Source organism: Chinchilla lanigera, unplaced genomic scaffold, assembly GCF_000276665.1.
Source record: "Chinchilla lanigera isolate Chin_1 unplaced genomic scaffold, ChiLan1.0 scaffold00019, whole genome shotgun sequence".
NCBI lineage: Eukaryota > Metazoa > Chordata > Mammalia > Rodentia > Chinchillidae > Chinchilla > Chinchilla lanigera.
Genome location: NW_004955420.1, coordinates 1,696,101 through 1,716,056, shown reverse-complemented (window position 1 = coordinate 1,716,056; position 19,956 = coordinate 1,696,101). Strand labels below are relative to the sequence as shown.

The following is a 19,956-nucleotide window of genomic DNA, read 5'->3' as shown; positions in this document are numbered from 1 at the left end:
TAAAAATAATAAAAGAACTCAGGGCATACTTGCTATGAAATAATTCAGACACTAAGAACGTAGAGAGTAAAATGTCATCTCTTCCCCAGAAGAACCCACTGCCTTCAGCACCTTTAACAATTCACTGTGCATCTTTCTAGGTCCTCTGCACTCTCCTCATTTGTGTATATTACACAGAGATGAGTACATGCCCAAATACAGTTCCTCCTGTTCTGAATTTTATTTTTAGTGTATGGGACTATTTAACCATAAACTAGACACAGCACTTACATCCATCCATATCTTTTTGTCAGTGTCACATTTATTAAGCTCCTCTAAAATTTTTCCTTTTAATCCACTCATCTATCTAATATAGTTGAGAGTAGTGCTGTGAGTAACTCCAGATCAACTCTGCAAGTACAAGAACCAAACCTTATCTCACAATGTCGGGAATGTATTCCTATCCCAGGGAGTATTGGGCCCCACTGTGTTGGGAGGGGCCTTGGGGACTGTCTAGGTTACTTTTCTCTCCTTGCTGGGACAAAATACCTGACGCCCAAATGTAAGGAAGGAAAGGTTTATTTTGCTTACAGTTTTTGGAGGTTTCAGTCCGTACTTGGCACATTGCAAGGCAGAGTAGCACATGGCAGAGGGCTACAGCTCACAGCGGCAGAACACAGCAAAAGCAACAAGCACTAAAAGGGAGGAATGGCTGCAAGCAGCCTCTTGCTCTCCCTTACATATGCAAACTACCCACCCCAGGGCGGGTGTAGCTCTCACACCCATAATCAATCAACCTCTAAAAGCCTGCCCCATGACCGCATGAGCATGAGGCTTTGCGGGGACACCAGACACAAACCATAACAGGGACCAGTGTGTGTGTGTGTGTGTGTGTGTGTGTGTGTGTGTGTGGTGGGAGTTTTCCTGCTGGCTCACATTCCAGTTTCCTGACAGTGAACAGAGCAGCGATGTAGCCCCAGCCCACGAACAGCCTTTGCCTGGGACAGGAGGATAGTGAAGTCCTCAAGTAGCACAATGCCAGCTTTATTTCTGGTGTCCTTATGATTTGCACACCTGCATGAGGTGGGAGGAGAGTGATTAAACCAACCAGAGAGGAAGCTTTAGTGAGCAGATCTTCCCTTCCTCTGGCATTGGGCTCTGGTGCAGCTATTCCGGGTAGCTGATACTAATGCTAAAGAGTAACATTTGTAGAGCAGCTCATACATCAGTAAGTGCTTTCACCCCTATGTAGGTCCGTATCATTATCTCAGTTTATGAGAGCTCAAATAAAAGCTGAGAAAGACTAAATGACTTGCCCAATTATTGCAAATGGAAGTCTATGAATAAAGGATGATGTACTACTTGTTAGTCTGAATGTTTGAAAGGTTTCTGCCTTATAGTACTTAAATAGCACCCCCAAATTTCTACAGGGCACTCAATACTTACTGAGGGCTACCACTCACACCCATAGTCATCAACTCCATGCCAGTACTCGGGTAGGTGGCAGCTAAGTCTCTTGAGGGAAGGGCACCTTTCTCCCATGCACAAAACTCCACCTATTGGGCCCAGAGCACGGCTGATGTCACCTTACTGCTCTGGCTGCCCCAGTCACGGGGGCCTAGAGTGTTAAACCTGACCCTTCTGCTGCACATTTGCTGACACAGCAGAGTATGGCAGCTAGGGCAAGAGAAACAAGAAGAAAAAGTCAGCTGAACCGCTTCTGTAGTTTGTAGGACATCTCAAGGATTCAGAAGCACAGATCTGCAACAATTAATGCAGAAAGTGTGCTGGGGTTTCTGAACTCACTGCAGAGGACTGCAGAAAGCTCAAGTTGAACCATATGAAAAGATTTGCCCTTCGCATGTGAAAGTCAACATTCTCGGCTCATTTGGATTTAAAAATAGAGTGGAGGGAAGCTGATAGAGAAGCTGTCGGCATGCCACACGGGTGTGGCGAGACAGTGGAAAGTCTGTAGCACCGGCCCCACAGCCTGCATTTAAGATTAGACTCTGGGTGACTGTGAAGGCACGCTTGGGTTTTAACATTCATAATTATATGACTATGAGGTAAAGTCTGTGGAGAATCTGATTTTTAACTCCAAAAGCAAAGCCGTCTTATGTACTGAGCTGGTCGGCATATCTTTCTTCTCAAAGTACTTTGTGGTTGTATCAATTGGAGTAATTTGAGCCACATATAGAAAGCTCTGCAACAGGAAAAATGTATTATTTCATATAACAGGAAATTCTAAGGTTGACTAAGGATCTAAAATCTTGCTTCTTTCTGTTCTCCAGCTTCAGCATGTCTGCGTGTTCCTTTGTGTTTGAAAAATGGCTGCAACCACTCCCAGAATTATGTCTCCTTCCAACCTTTCAACTCAATAGCCAAAGGCTGAGTAGGACAGCATTTGTCTCTTCTGCTGTTTTATACAGGGAAGAAAAACCTTCTCAGACTTCCTCAAACTTTTTCAGAAACCCTCCACATAGTTTTCATCAGGTTGCATTGGCCAGAACCACACCAGTGCCAATTTCTCAACCAATCAGTAGTACAAATAATGAAATTACCATGGCTGGCTTAGACTGACCCAGATTCACCCCGGGTTACGTAGGGCTTCCCTTAATGTCTTGAACAAAATTCGTGTTTTATTAGCAAGGGAGCATGGAGTGTGGAGGACAGCCAAGTGTCTGTCACAGCAGGACGGTTGTTCAGTTTTATCATTCCTCCTTACAGGCTCTGCCAACATAAATGACCGAAGTATGCTGGGGAAGCGTGACAGTGAGATGGCTGTCATTGTGCAGGACACAGGGACGATCCCATCATTAATGGATGGACAGGAGTACCAGGCCGGCCGATTTGCCCAAGGACTGCGGCTACAGTGCTTCAGGTTGGCCCTCCAAAGCTACGTGCACACTCTTACACTCTCACTGGGGCCCAGGTTGACCTCTTGCCATTAGCATGTGTGTCATACCAGATTCTTCTTTGTTTAACATAGTGTCTCCCAGAAGAGAGGGTGTGTATACTAATGTATGAAGTGCTTTTACACAGTACGCAAACATTATTTTTTTTTTTACTTTAATAGTCTCTTATTTTTATGAATAATAGGACAAACTAGCGTTTTAAATAGGTTAATTGATTTAGACTCAGGCCAAGTCAAACCGAGTAGAACCTATTTAAGTTTTAAAGTCATTTCAATTTTTAAAATTCACATGGTTCAGTAATATTGATATAATAAAAATTAGTCAGTGTATTCTAATGATTACCACTGTCAGATTTAGACATGAAATCTTCAGTGCTGAGGTTTAGGATGACACCAGACATCAGATTTGAACAAATCTGTGGTCGAGCAGGGAGATTGCTGGGTTAAAAAGTCAAAGCTGTGTGCCCCTTTATGAGTCTTTCATTTGATTAAGTGCTATTGAGAACACTTCAGGGCTGGGCTATGACTGGTCCCAGCTCCAGCAGAATGAGTCTTCTAGAAACTTCTAGATCATTTCATTCCCCTGCTCACTACTGTCCAACGGCTTCTCATCTCACAAGTAAGCAAGCAAGTATAGTCCTTGCAAACACACTGATCTCCCCACTACCTGTGGGGCACCCTAGCCACTCTCTCCCTAGGCCTTTGCACAAAGTCTGCCGTTTTATGTTGCTAGTACTAAACTTCCATGTTGCTGTTTCATTCTGGCTCTACAGTGAAATGCAGCAAGTGTCCCTGACATAGTTAGGGTTGTGCTTCATTCCATTCGGGGAAGAGCACTGCACTACATTGTTGCTTTAATCCTTCAGGTCAATGGTCCCTTTTAGAAACTGGTTCATGTGCAGAGGTGCATACAGAGCACCTTACTCCCTGCAAATGTGGCAGCCTGTACCCTTGTTCCTGGCAGTCCAAACTCTAGCTTCCCAGGCCAAGATGAGCTTTGAGTCCAGAGACATTCACTGTGCTCTCTGCTCCAGTAACTCAAAAAATCACCCCAAACCTGTCGATAACTCCTAACAACTTTTATTGCTCTATTAATTACCTTCCTTTGTTACTAATTATTTTACTAGTAAGATTTCTTTTCGAACAAGTGATATTACAATAAAGTGCTAATGTCAGTTTGCTTTGTATAGCAGGGAGAATTTAAAATTTGTACCATGCTAATCAACCCACTGATTGCCTACTGCAGGGTATAAAAGGAAACAAATGTTTCATCTTATAAACTGAAAATGTATGTCATACTTTTTCAATTCTGTGAGAATTTAAAGTGGTGGGCTACTTTATAACTTTTTAAATGTGTACTAATTATAGAGGGAGGGAGTTCTGGTAGATAACAGGTTTTTTGTTTGCTTCTGCAGTACTAGGGATTGAACACAGGGCAAACACTCTGTCATTGAGCTAAATCCCCAGTCCTTTTTTATTTTTTATTTTAAGACAGGATTTTCTAAATTGCCCAATCTTGTCTCAGGCTTGCCTTGCTCCTGACTCTGCCTTCTGAGTAGCTGGAATTATAGGTATGTTCCACTACACTTGTCTGCAACATATTTTTATTATAGAAATTTGGCATGTATAGAAAACCAGTAAGAAAATTAAATTTATCTGTAATACCACCACCCAGTCTCACAGTTTTTTTTTTTTGGTTTTTCTCCGGTACCAGGAACCGAACTCACGACCTTGCGCTTGCCAGGCAGGCGCTTTGCCGCTGAGCTAAATTCCCAGCCCCTGTCTCACTGATTTTTAAAATGTATTTTCAACTGACATCTAAAAATTACACATATTTATGAGTACCATGTGATGTTTTGATGTATATATTCATTGTGTAATGTTCAAATCAGGTTAAGTATCTCTATCTCCTCAAATGTTCATCATTTCTTTGTGGTAGAAACACAAATGAAAACTTTTTTTTCTAGCTTCTTGAAATATATAGTACTTATCATTACCTGTACTCACCCTACAGCAGCAGCCCAAATTTCTCCTACTGAGCTAATCCTTACGGTAGTATCCCCTGACCCATTTCTTCATACTTCTCCTCTGACCCTTACTCTCCCGAGCATCTGGTGACCCCCATTCTACTCTCAACTTCCTTGAGATCAGCTTATTATATTCCAATATGAGTGAGACCATGTAGTACTTGTCTCCCAGTGCCAGGATTATTTCACTTAACGTAATGACCTACAGTTCCACCTATGTTATCACAAATAACAGCATTTCATCCCTTTTATATAACTGAATAGGATTCCGTTATGTATATGTACCACATTTTATTTCTCCATTGATTCATCAGTTGATGGACAGTTAAGTGTTGCCATTTATTAGATATTGTGAATAGGGCTGCAGTAAATATGGGAGTACAGATGTCTCTTTGACATAATTGCTAGATCAAACGATAGTGCTACTTTTAATTATTTAAAGAACTTCCATACTATTTTCCATAACGGCTGTACTAATTTACATTCTTATCACTTTAGTGTGAGGGTTCCCTGTATTCCACATCCTTGCCAATGTACTAAGAATTTTCACATTTGTTTGTTTGTTTGTTTTTTGGGGGTTTTTCTCTGGTACCGGGAACCAAACTCACGACCTTGCGCTTGCCAGGCAGGCGCTTTTGCCGCTGAGCTAAATCCCAGCCCCAATTTTCACATTTGATGTATAGCATTCCACTTTTTTCTGTACATGTATAGTAATATACTGCATTTCTTTTTCTGAAATAACATTAGAATCTTATAGGTTTACAGTATTATTTGAACAGTGTTACACGTTTTGCCATATCAGTAAGTATGCTTCTGTAACATTTTAATAGCTACATCATATTTATATACACTGTGAAATATGATGTAGCTATTAAAATACCATCATTTCTTTAACAAGTACCTCATGCTTGGCATATTTTTTGCTGGTGTAAAAGGGTATGTTTGTACATATGGTCCTGTTCACCTTCTGAATTCTTTCCTCAGGCTAAAGAAGCTTCTTTTGCTGTCTAATTTCTTGTTATAGACCAGCAATATTTTAGAGAGCTTATTATTTCTGTTCTTACTAAATTCTATCATTTTAGTTTCTCTTTGCCAGTGTGTTGAGGTTCAGATGAAATGTGATTATTCTAATTTGCACTTTCAGGTTCTTGAGAGATGTGTTTATTAGTTATGAGTAATTGTTCTTTTACAAATTACCTAGCACATTTATGCCCTTTGATCAGTGTGCTGGAACATTTAACTTTCAGTTAATGACTAATAACTATTTTAAATACTATATTTAGGATGCTATATATATTTATATGTTAATATGGTTGATCAGTTTTCTTTTAATCCTGTTTAATAGACTATTGGGGAAAATTTCTCAAGGTTTATTAATCCAGTCTATCAGTTTTTGTTTCCCCCTTTTTCCTGTATATTTAGTATAGCTTCCCCAGCCCAAGATCAAGCACTTACTTACATGTTTTTCTAGTTCAGTACTTGTTTGATCTTACCTTTGCATTTAATATAGGCAGTTTATTTTAATGTAATAAATGAGTTAGAGGCTCTAATTTTTTCTCTCACTAACCAACTGGTCTGGAGCTAGATCATATACAGTACTAGTCGTTACCTGTCTATTCTGCAATGTTCTTTTTCATGTATGGAATTGCCATATGCTGACTTAGCCCCAGTCCTTCTGTTATGTTATACTGAAAGTCTGTTTACTTGCATGTCAGTGTGGTAGCGTTTGTATTATTGGGCTGAGCGTTTTATTTATTGATTTATTTTTTGAGGCAGGATCTCGCTATGTAGTTTAGACTGGCCGTGAACTCACTATGGAGCCCAGACTGCCCTCTAACTCATGGCGATCTTCCTGTCTCATCCTCCTGAGTGCTAGGATTACAGGCGTAGCACCCTGCCCAGCTTGAGTGTTTTAATACTGCTTTTTGCCATGCTACTTCCTCAGATTAGTACCTTGTTCAGAACAATCTTGGGTATTTTTAAATATGCATTATTCCACGTGAACTTTAGAATTATTTACTCAAGTTCTCTCAAATCATTATTAGTTATTTTTAAGTTAGGATTATATCTGATTTATAGATCAGTATAAAAGACCTTGACATTTTTTATAATGTCGAGTCACCCTACTGAACAAAAAGATATGAGCTTCAACTGATTCAGATTTTTTGTTCTTCAGTAAAGCTTCAAGGTTTTCATTATATGGGGTTATTCTTCAGTAAGCCACTCAGTTTCTTTTCCTTTATGCTGATCCTTTATTTTCATGAGACGTTTATTTCTCGGTGCTTTATTTTTCCTGGTAATTTTCACACTGTCTTAATGAGGCAGTTGTTTTTGAACAATTATTTTCCCTTTATCCCAATGGCAAACACAGATAATACATTAAAAAGCACCACAGAAACCTCATGTCAATTTTAGCTTCTCTTTATTGCAAAATGTTCCCAAAGATAAACATTGTGGCCTAGAGCACAGCCATTTTCTCACTTAAAAAATGCAGCTCAAGTCCATTTTCCATCTGGTCTATTTTTGAACAGAAATCGAGAGACACATTTCAATGTGAAATCAATTCTAAACAGAGACAGGATCAACTACCAGGGAACTTCACTGTCACAAACTGTGAGCTGAATAGTTCATTAAGTCCTAGAAAATTATCCAAACTTACACCATCACGCCACAGAAACTATTACCCATGCACATAGAGCTCAGAATCATTTAAACTGATAAGACACGAGGAATAAAAAGAAAAGAAATAGTTTTCTGCAGTTTTTTTTACCTTCCTACTTTGTGGATGCATAAGCGATTAAATAAGTATCATTATATATATATATCAACATATAATTAAAGCAGTTTTCCTCAAGCCTTAGTCTCAAAAGAATATCCATAGGACTTCATAAGATCTTTAGTATGCATTTTAATATTTTGCAATAAAAACTTGGAAAAATAATTTGTTGCTAAGTGTTGCCAGTTATTGACTTACTAAAATCACTTTTTTACAAAAAATCCCTAACTGATAACTTGGTGGAAACATCCCCTCATCTTTTTTTCTAATTTGGAAGTCAAGTCAGCGAAATACTCTTGCTCAGTTTTCAGCTATTTAGACCCGACCCAAGTCAAAAATGTTATTATAATTGACTTATTGCCATAACCTACACTGTCCTTTAAATTTGGTGCAATAAAATTTTGCTTTGAGTCTCCATTAGTAGACAGCATCTGTGTGCAAACATTATCCCTTAAATTCTTAAAATTTTAAAAGTTATTCCCCTGTGACTGAAGGAGAAGTTATTTAAAGTTAGGGATGGAATTTTCAGATGTTATAAAAATCAAGAATCCTAGTGCACTCAGAGTTCCAGCCCCACTGAAAAATTTTATGCACCAGAAAATGTGTAGATTAGAACCAAAACGAGCTGCCTTTCATCTCTGTAAATTGGCTCAGATTTTTTCATGGGTTGATAGTGTTGGAGGCAAGCGGGAAAAAATGCATGGTGGAGAGCTTATGGTTTAATACACCTTTTTTGGAATAAATTTGCATATTCTTTGACCTAGGAGTTTTAATCCTAAAATTTCTTCTGATGAAATAATCATAGAAATTACTGTATTGCTGATGTCTGATGGTGTACTGAAATGAACAGTTAATGATTACAAGTTTTTATGTTCTGATCGATTGTACATGCTTGTGTCTGGTGATCTGAGCAACTGATCTGAAGGTAAAAATATGCAGTGAAATTACAATGGTGAACTCCTACCATCTTGGCTAGTGAAATTGTATTATCTCTACTGTTTTATCAAAGAACTATTTTCTTATTCCCTATAATGGTTTGAGCAATCTTTCATTCTTACATCTGGTAATCTGAGCAATGTAGTTGGGGATAGTGAAATGTAATATAACAACCACAGTTGATTCATATTATTTTGCCTTGAGACTCTGTATCACTTTGAATGTTCTTGCTTTTATTTATTTATGTTTGTGATACTGGTATACTGCTACTGTTCTATTTCTTTGTTTGTTTCTCATTTACTACTCTCTTTAAAAAAATAATCATAGAAATTTACAGAACATTATATGTGATGAATAAATTATGCTCATTGTTGCACTGTTCCTAATGAAGAAAAATGAGAAACTTCATAAATGTAAATGTTCATAATAAAATAATTGATTACCTAAATTTCATGTGCTGGGAAATTTTGCAGCCATTAAAAAAATAATGATGTAAATCTACATTTATTTAAATTCAAAGAGAATAACATACTGATATCCATATTATTAAACCTGATGGCTAATTTTTGTCTGAATTTGCCAGTACCCCTTGATAGACTTCTCTGTGTGGTCTCAGGATGTCACATTCTGTGTCTCTTCTTCAGCCTAAAGGGCTGCTCCTCTCCCCTGCTGTTGGGTGTACTATGTCCTTTTCTCTTTATACTCTCTTCTGTGAACCCAGTAAAGAACATACGGTTTTATGAGCGTATATTGCCAAGCCTTCCCTCCCAAACTCCAGATCTATTTGACCAACTGCCTACTCAGCATTGCCACTTGGACATTTATTAGATTTGTCAGTAGGCTCAGAACTGAATTCCTGGTCTTCCTGCCATGAACGGGCCACCCCCACAACATTTCCTGTCTTACCTAATGGCAGCTACACTCTTCCCATACTCCAGACAGAAATTTGTCAGTCATCCTTGATGCTTGACTTTTTTTCACACCTTGCTCCTCTCCAGGGTTTAAACTTTGGCTCTGTCTTCACCTTCATTGCCACCAGCTCAGAACTACCACCACATCTCACCTAAATCACTGTAGGGGCTCCTAACTGTTCTTGTTGTTAGCCGTGTCCTCACAGTTTGTTCTCAGTGTGTCCATTACATTTTGATATGTCAGTTAGATCCTCTTGTCCTCTGTCCAGTGTCTATGATAAACCTACATTTCACTCAGTAGAAAAACCAAGTCTTTATAAAGCTTATTTCCCCATTGCTCTTTTCAAGTAACACAGGTCTTTTTGCTATTCTTTGAGCCAACCAGGCATGTGAGAAATATGCGTTGTACTCCTTTTGCATTTTAACTCATTTATTAGTATGTCTCCAAACTTTAGTTTTCTATCTACAAAATGTGAACCATCTTCCTTCCCTTCCTGCCTCACAAGATAAAGCTGGTAGTGCTTTTCAGTCCTTCAGCCTCTATAAAACCAAGAGGCATTGTACTTTTATGTATGACCTCTAAAACTTGTCTTGCTTTGTCTAACGATTTCTTGTTATTTCTAGTCTTCTGATTAGATATGATTAATTCAGGTAATATGTGGTATGAGACATCTTTTATGCTAGGCACCCTAGGGAATGAGAGTAGCTAGGTCAGGGTCTCGTAAAGAATTTGCATTCTAGAATTGGGAGAGGGGCCTATTAAAAACAAGACTGCCTAAAAAGTGCAGGTTCTCTAATAAAACTGAACCATAGTAAGCATGTGAAAAAATGTAATCACCTAGTATTGACTGGGAGATAGGAGAAGTGGAAGTATAAAAAGTTTGTAGAGCTGATCTTGCACTGAATCATAAAAAATGGTAGGGAGAATTAGGTAAACATGCAGAAGAGGGAAAATTCTCCTGACAACATCCAATTTATGCTCTGAAAGTATATCCTGTGTTTATGACAATTGTGATTCATTCCTTTGGGAAATGATTATTTCATTTTTGGCCTCATTTTAACTACCGAAAGAGACTTGATATTTTTCAAGAGTTCAGCACAGTGCTTGGTTTAAGAGAAGAGAGGGCAATGGTGAAAGAAGGAAGGAAGGAAGAAAAGAAGGAAGGAAAGATGGAAGAAAGGATAGTTTATAAGGAAGGATGGAAGGAAGGGAGGGAGAAACAGGGGGACAGAAGGAAGGATCATGATTAAGAGCACAGTTATTTGGCGCTAGTTGTGGACCCAGCTCTAACACTTACCAACTCTCTGAACTTGAACAAGATTTTTCACCTTTCTGTGCTTCAGTTCCTCTATCTGTAAAGTGAACAAGTTGATTTTTTTATAGAGTTGATAAGATTGTTTTTGGAAAGGGCTTGGCACATTTTCTGGCAGTGTTGAGTGCTAATTTGGCTAAGCCAAATTATAAGGATGCTCTTAGAAGAAAATTAAGGTATTCTTTGTGCAGCAGTTTAAACATCAAAGAAGTAGGTTTTAATTTTTGTTTTGTTCTGCTGCTTAAAAGATTAGATGAGGGGATGGGGATACAGCTCAGCAGCACAGCATCTGCCTGGCAAGCACAAGGTCTTAAGTTCAATTCCTGGTACCAGAAAAAAATTAACTGAGTAGATAGAAGGAAGATAGATAGATACATACATAGGGAGAAAGATAGATAGATAGGAAAGACCCTTGGTTTATGAACTCGATTTGTTTATAAGGGCCAGGTGTAACTCCACTTGGTTATAAATCAAGACTATTTTCCCCATAAAAAATAAAGGAAATACACATAATTCATTCCAAAATCTCTCAAAGTACCCCTTAACTAATCTTTTCATAATAAAAGGGTTGTATAATTTACTAGAAACACCAATAATTTTCTTAGTGTATTCACAAAAAGTTATAAAATGTGCCTAGTTATAAAAATGTGGCAGAAACAATTCCATACTGTACTCATTATTCAAGTTGACATCTTTGGCTTGCAGGAAGGATGAAGTAGAAGGTGGTTATTGTCTGGAAGGAGAGTCCCTTTCATAAGAACATCAGGAGTCTAGTGGTCTCACCAGACAGCTCCTTTCTCTCCTTGGGAGAGTCTGTAGCCCAGTAGGATGTGCTTCTGGCTCACTAGGTCTCAGCCTTTTCAGAACCGAAAACTGGTCTAAGGTTGTCTAGCTCTATCTTTTCTTTATCACTATTCTGTGGTGTGACATGACATTGTCATTAAGCAAGTGAATGCAACGCTTGACTTTTTGTCTGTCGGGTGTTCTCTACAAATGTTTGTAGCTCTGTCCACTTTTTCAGGATTTCCTTTATTTCAGAAGAAGAACTTTGCTACACTGATTGTTGATACTCCCCCTCTTCTTCAGAAATCTCTTCAGCTGCCATTCTCTGTTGCTCAGCCAGAAGTTGCTGAAGTTCCTCTGTAGACAGTTCCTCTGACTGTTCCTCCACCACTTCCTCAACCTCACCACTGTCTACCTGCAAGTCTGTGGACTCTGACACAGTGATAGTGTAATCAACTGAAGGGTCAACTGAAGGCTCAGGCTTCTCCACACGGCCTTCAAAGTCTGTCTCCTGTATAATTTTAGGCCACATTTTCTTCCAGGCAGATCTCAGTGTCCTTAGACATTGGTGCAGGATTTCTCAATTAACCCTACACACAGACATTGTAATGTTCTTGCCAGAACTCTTTACAGGTCAAATTTGTATCTGAGACCATCTGGAAGCACTTCAGGAACAGTTCCCTGCTGTATAGCTTCTTAATTTTACCCATAATCTGTTGGTTCATGGACTGCAGTAGAGGAGTTTTAGTAGGGGCTGAGAGCCATGGGAATTCTTCAGCCAATGCTTCCAAATCTCATGGGTGAGCAGGAGCACTATCTATAATGAGGCGAGCCTTAAGTGGTAAACCTTTGTCTTCTAGATATTTCTTAACAGTAGGACACAAAGCCTCTGTGATCCACTCAAGAAAAGTGTTCTGGTTCTTGTCACCCAAGCTTTTGTGTTAGATCACCACATGACCCCTCGCCTAGTCTTTATGACTTTATATTTTCTGAACACTCTAGGGGTCTCAGAGTGATAAACTAAGAGAGGCTTTACCTTGAAGTTATCACTGTCCTTGGCACATAGCACTAAGGTTAGCCTATGCATCATAGGCTTGTGACCTTCCTTTTTTCCTGGGTAATGTATGTTCTCCTATGCATTTTTTTTCCCAGAAAATACCAGTTTCATCACAGTTGAAAATTTGATGAGAACAAAAGCCATTGTTGTTTCAAAGTGGTGTATGTAATTTTCAGCAGCCATTTTATCAGCACTGACTGCTTCATCATGCCTAGTTATGCTATAAATCCCTTTAAAATTATGAAACGACCCCTTACTGGCACAAAATGTTTCATCATTATCACTCACTGATAGATTATCCTTTACAACATCTTTATTTATAGCCCTAGTTTTTTCACAAACTATAGACTCAGGCTATAACTTGCCATCAGCCTGACACTAAGGATAGCCTTTCTACCTTGTCTAACCCTGTTGGTCATGAGTTACTAATTTGAGTAACACCTTTAGCAACACTAGTTTCATTATACAAATCTTTTCTCTGTGAGATTGTTGAGATAGTGGATTTCAGCATGCTGTACATATTAGCAAGATTCCTTGCTTAGCTTTTCTAGCTTTTTAGGGGCCATTTGGATAACAGTAATTGATAACAGTAACAGCAATTATATAAAGCACTAACCAAAATCATATCCACAGATATACACATCTGGGCCCACATTGAAGTTTACATATGCTTACATATGCATCTCTGGCATCCATATGCATGAGATGTTTACAACTGCACAAGTGGCCACCATTCAGGTCATAACTCAAGACTTTAGTCATAAGTTCAACCTAAAATTCCAGTTGTAACCCAAATTGTTCAATATGTGAGGCCAGTAGTAACTTGAGGGTCCACTGTAGGTAGGTAGATAGATAGATAGATAGATAGATAGATAGACAGATAGATAGATAGATAGGTAGATAGAGATAGATAGACTGTGTAGTTTTAATAGTTTTCTTTGATTTTCAAAATACTATCTCTATGGGTGTGTTCTGAATTACTGTTACCATGAGAAACAAAGCAAACGGCAAACTTCTTTATTTCAGTTGCTCAATTTGGAGGGAACTCTGTATTTCAGGGTTGTCCTTGGCTATCTTTCTGACCCAAGTGAGGACATTCAGGATCCAGTGAGTGACAAATTCTTCAAGGAGGTATGGGTTTCCACAGCAGCTCGAAATGCTACAATTTATGATAAGGTGAGTTTTGCTTATTTCTACCCCTCACCCTTTTTTAAAAATTGAATTTCTTCACAAAAACATCATTTCTGCATTTTACTGATATATGAGGATCTAATAGTCATATATTCCTAATGAGTGTAAAACAAACAGTGTACCCCCATTGCTTCTAGGCAATCATTAAACAGCAAAGATCAAAAAGTGTCATGGATTACAGTACAGAAGAGACTTTGGTGATGTCCTATCTCCTCATCTGTCATGGTCAGGAATCTTGTCATGAGCATCCTTAGTGCCTGGTTACCCAGCCTTTGAATATGTTTAGTGACAAAGCTAGGTGGGATCCAAAAATGAGGTAGTCTTGGGTTCAATCCAGCTCACTCAGTAGCTGGTGATATCACTTTGTGTATAGTGACTTGGCTTTCTGAGCCTTCCTTTCCTCCCTGTAAACTTGGAGGGATATTCACGAGAGTGATTATGACAATATAAATAATATCTAAAGGGTATTTAGCACACAGTGCATGATATTTCAGTAGTATACATCCTAATGATGACTTTTTAAAATAATAAGACCTGTCCTTTTTTGGATGGCTCTAATTTTAGAAAATTGTTTTAAGCCCAGCATCAGTGCATAGCAAAAGCATCTCCTGGTAACTTCTATCCAGTGGTTATGATAAAGAATGTGCAAGAGTTAAGCATTATGTGATAGTGAAACAGGTTACTTCATGGGGTAGCCAGCTTCCTGTCATGGAAAATATTCAGGCTGAGATTAGTTGATCATCTCTGAGAAGCTAGGATAAGAGTGTGTTCTTTATGACTTCCAGAGTCCCTTCGTCATGGAGACTTTAACCTTTCTTGATAAAATATGACATTGATTTACACTCCTTCACCTCATAGTGCAGACTCAAGGCTGTGACCAAATAGGTCATGTGTATGGAGTCTTTTAAAATATAATTCTACAAATGCACTACACAACCTTATTTGTAGTCTAAATGGAGGCAGTGATAAAAGACCTTTAGAAGATAATAAGATGAAACTGAACATGAATCCTATCTTAAGAAAATTTCTTAGGTATGAGGATGGTATTGTGATTATACAGGCATGTGTCTTTATTCTTAAGAAATACATGCTGAAATACAGAGATGAAATTTTACATCCCAAACTCATTTTCAATCAGCAAACTGTTACACAGGAATTGTAGCATTACCAGTTGTGACACTAAACAAAGGTACAGGTATAAACATCTTTCAACATGAAAAGTTAGAAAAAAATATAATAATGCATATTTTCTCTTAGGTCAAAACCTCCAGTGAAATTCAGGGATAACTATTAACCAAAAATTAACCTTAATATAGGGTAACATCATTGAAATTCCATGCCACTAACTTGAATTTATTCTGTAGCTAATGACGTAGGCAGATGAGATGGAAAGATCAGTGACTTTTCAATGGAAGCAGTCCATTTTGTGGCGAGTAAGAGCAGCAACTCTTAAGTCTCTGCTTTAACATAAAACTAACGGGTTTCATAAAACAAAACTGCCTGTTGGAATAAATTTTTTTAATAAAGGGCATGTGTTTTTTCTTAAACTAACCACTCAAGTTCCAATTTGTGGTTTAATCAGGTGTTCCGGTGCCTTCCCAATGATGAAGTACACAATTTAATGCAACTGAGAGACTTTATAAACAAGCCCATATTAGCAAAGGAAGATCCCATTAGAGCTGAGGAAGAACTAAAAAAGATCCGTGGATTCTTGGTGCAATTCCCCTTGTACTTCTTGTCTGAAGAATCCCTGCTGCCTTCTGTTGGAACCAAAGAAGCCATAGTGCCCATGGAGGTTTGGACTTAAATGATGTACTTGTCTGCAGCACCAAGATTTCTCCCCTGAAGCCCACAGTGCACACACTGACTTCATGGGGATCGCCTAGCCACATCCAGGCCGATGCACTCTCAAGTCCAACACGTGGACCTTTTGGAATGGTTGTGGTCATACTGATGTAAGGACACTGAGCATCAGCAAGGTTTTGTAATTCCTTCTGTCCATCCTTGTAAAAGAGGATGCATTCTTGTTGGTACCATTTACTCAACACTTTAGAACACAAGCAAATTCCATGGTGTATACCAAAATCCATTTGCTAGTAAGAATTTATATGTAACTGTAATACAGATTGCCAAAAGTTTCCTGGGATTCCATCCTCTTCTCTGACCTCCAGGTAGGCAGCCACTCTCTGCTGGACTTACCACATCATTTAGTCTACACAGCACTGCTTGAGATACCCTTTCTTACTAGAAGACATTGTAGAACTGCATGAAGTTTCCTACAGGTTACAGGGATGCTCCTGCCCATCCAGTCCTGTAGTCATAGTGTTCACCCAACCAAGGATGTGGTTATTGTTTCTTTTCAGTCACTATAGGGACAGAAAGACTAGTCTACACAGCAGTCCATACCTTTGATAACATTAGTGCTATATCTTGACTCCATAGAGTAACAGGAAGGAATTAAATTGCAGTACTGAAGCAGAGATTTCAGTTTGTTCCCCAAAACACTGCCAAGATGTGTTCTTGTGATAGAGCCCAACTGATCAAATTTGAAAACATGTTTAGGATATTTGATTATTTGATTACATATCACACAGATAAAACATAGATGGGCACACATTCTTGAGAAACTTTCAGTGTCAGTAGAAATCTAATCTTGATAAGATTCTGTATAGTCTTGTAAAATTTTCATCATCCGTGATTGATTGGAATTGGAATTTCTTCATTTCATAATCAAATGAGTGAATGCAATTTGCCTTGCAAGAGAATCAAAAGTTTCATAATTCCTACCAAGTTAATGAATCTAACTTTATTTGACATTCACTATGTTATCATGTTTAAGGAAAAAAATGATTATAAAATATATGCTATTTCACTTGCATGGTTAAATATACTGTAATATTTCAGCAGGGCTTTCAAAGGAGTTAGGATATTCTTACAGCCTGAAGAGCTAAAGTGGGTTTCCAAGAGGCCTGTGAGCAATAAAAAGGGTACAGGTGCAGGGGTTACACACATGGATGGATCCCTGGGACAGAATCTCCTTGGGGTTCTTCAAAGCAAGCGCTCAGTCTCTATCTTCATGAACTAATACTCAGGTCAGAAAGATGTAAGAGGACTACAGTGTCAATGATACATAATAGCAGAATAGATAGTGTCATACCCGAGAGGCTTTCACAGCTAGAGAAATGAGGTGGAATTTTATAAGCCGTTCTGGAAATGAGTATTTATGAATAAATAACTTATTTTTATATGGCTGGAGATGGTAAAATGACTTAACTTCTTAGCTTTTATAAATGAGACATTTTACGAAAGTTTGATGAAAAGTTTAGAGTAGCCTTTGATGTGCTGAGTGTATTCAGAAATACTTACGGGCTCTTGTATTTTATTTTAAAATATTTTGTATGGCTTATGAACAAACTGGCCTTGGTTTTGTGAAAACTGTTCTTATTAAAACATGAAAAGTAAAGGGTCTAAAAGGAACCCCGCTATGTAGCTCAGGCTGACCTCAAACTCACAGTGGTCCTCCTGCCTCAGCCTTCAGAGTGCTGAGATTATAGGTGCATGTGCTGCCATGGCCAGCAGCTCTTCACCTTAAAAAATCATTCAGTTCAATCCCTCTGCATATTATAGATGAGGTAACTGAGGCTCAGATTGGATGAAGGACTGATTTAAACCCATAAGATATAGATGGCAGAACTGGGACTAGCAAAATTGCTGCAGTCTATAGTTGTCCTCTCCACCTCAACACTGCCCCAAAATGAGGACATGCAGGGAATTTTAGAAGGCTATCTTTAAGCTGTTTTGAACCCTGCCTATATCTAACTACTAGGGTAGAAGAGCCATAAGGCAGAGATTTCACCACTGTTGTTCATAGTGAGTCCCCACAGCCTGGAACAGTGCCTGGTTCATAGAAGAGGTCAGTAAATGTCTGTGGAATGAATATAAAAGGAGGAGAGAGCTAATGAAAAGAAAACCTTTCTATGCCTCAGGCCAGAAATCTTACTGTTGGTTTCCCTTGCAAGTTTTTCTACTTCTCAGAGCCAAGATTTTTATCCACAAAAAAAAGCGACAAAGTGTATTTGGAGGAATCTTATGGAAAATTCAGTGCAATAATTGTGTTTTATGCAGTAGCAGTTTACAGAGTGCAACATTCTGTAAGAACTGCATGGAATGTGGCATGGATGTACTGTATAACCTAATTACCTATCGTTTTTGGACACCGTCAATACCTACTGGAAGTTGAAATGATGTATCTTAACATCGAAATGTCTGATAACTTTAAAATGTAAGTCATGTAAAACCTTGAAAAGCTATTATGAATTGTTCACTTCAAACTGACTGTAATCTTTTGAAATGCCTATAAATACTACTCCTGACATCCTGCAAATATCTGTGATAATTTTTGTTTCTCCAAAGGAAAAATTCTATTATTACAATAAATGAAGAGTAGAAAGTGGTCATGGCCTGTTGAGTTATTCCTTGGAGGAGATAGCAATTCTAAGGAATAGCAATTCTAGCATAATTATGCATTCAGATCACGGGTCAGGCCATGACTCACCCTTTTGTAGGAAGATCTGAACTCTCCACATCACAGAGGAATGTGGGGGCTGGCCGTTAGATAATCTTGTGGCACACTGTGAAACAAAGTACTTTTTCAAAGTATCTTGGGAAGAAAATTTAGTCTATAGGTACTCAATATGGAGAGGTAATTTCTTATGTAAGAACTTGGGAAATTGTGTCATGACTGAACAGTCTTTTAGATGGCAGCAGTAAGCTGAGAAATGATTTTTCAGATGTGAGACTAGGGAGAATACATTTTTATGTATATATAATAAAGAACCTGTACTTCTTTCTGCACCCACTCACCTTGTATTCTTTCCATTTCTGCTTCCAATCAGAGCCACTCCTTATGTTGTAAAAGCCATTTTAGAGAACAAGAAAATATTTTCCTGAAAAAAAATTAAGCCTCACATTAGCCTGCTCATCTGCCATTCAAGGCTTAAAAGGCAACATTTATTTTCCTAATTGTGGAGGTAGGAAGTCTGAGAGCCGGATACCCACTTGATCCATTTCTACCAAACTCTTTGGTATTTCTTCATGTAAAGCTACTAATCCTTTATGAGGAGCCCATCCTCATGATGTAGAACTAGTCGTAGCTTCCTCTCTGTGGTATTGTTTTTGCAAATTAAAATTGGCCTCCACTCTTTTGAGAATAAAGTTTCATTACAATGCAACCTTACCCACTCACAACCATATGCCTCACATATCTTAAAATACTTGCTATCAGTAAGAGAAAACTTGCTGATCCTTCTAGAGAATTCAAACAGAGTACCGTGAACAAACAGATTTGGGGAAGTTTTAATTTCCTCTATCAGTAGGGCTGTCAAACCTCTGTATCCCATGGCCTAAGATTCTACAATCTATTTACCCCAAGACTGCAACCAGGTCCTTTCAGGAATGAAAATTGCGTAGCTTTTGGTTCCAGAAGGATGTCCTCAGCTTCTCCAGCTGAGCAGTTATCAACACAAGTGGTTGGAAATGTCTGCAACTGAAGTTATGGAGAGCCCTGAGTGTTCATATCCAGAATGAAAATTGTGAAATCAAGAAATTCTGTTTCCCTCAATTTCCTTCTGTGTAGTATTGGAAATGATAAATGTATTCTTTCTTTGGTTCACAATCACTGCTTTCTATACCTTGTCCTTTAGCTGCTTTTCTTTCTTAAGATATAAACATTCATTAACTGAGCAATTCAAATTGCAAAATCAGCAGTCTCCCTCTTTTTGAGAATGATCCCTCATTGCATGTGGGGCTTTTGCAGCCAGTGCGCTCTCTGAGATGAAGACAGCACTCTATGCCTGTGGCATCCTCCTGTGCACAGATCACCATTCTCGGCATCTCTAGGCCCCTCCCACAGATGAGGTGCAATGACAGTGATTAAACAAATTTCTTCTAAAAGACAGATACAGCATTCAATAAGCACCTATTGAGCAAGCCCCTGTTGGAGTGCTGCAGGTGCATCAGTGAACTTGTCAGTCCAGGCTTCCCACCTTCATGGTGCTCACATTTGAGCAA

At 38.6% G+C, this 19,956-nt stretch overlaps 1 protein-coding gene across 8 annotated transcripts in view; it reads left to right on the top strand.

Annotated features, from left to right (window-relative positions):
- Pld1 (phospholipase D1, phosphatidylcholine-specific) overlaps window positions 1-18,341 on the top strand; it is a 195,026-nt gene extending 176,685 nt beyond the window's left edge. For all 8 annotated transcript variants that reach the window (XM_013513559.1, XM_005383002.2, XM_005382998.2 and 5 more), the window contains 3 exons: window positions 2,707-2,860; window positions 13,755-13,872; window positions 15,470-18,341. In XM_013513559.1, the coding sequence (XP_013369013.1) occupies window positions 2,707-2,860; window positions 13,755-13,872; window positions 15,470-15,694 (497 nt within the window). In that variant the 3' untranslated portion in view covers window positions 15,695-18,341. The remainder of the gene's footprint in view (window positions 1-2,706; window positions 2,861-13,754; window positions 13,873-15,469) is intronic.
- The last annotated feature ends 1,615 nt before the right edge of the window (window positions 18,342-19,956 follow it).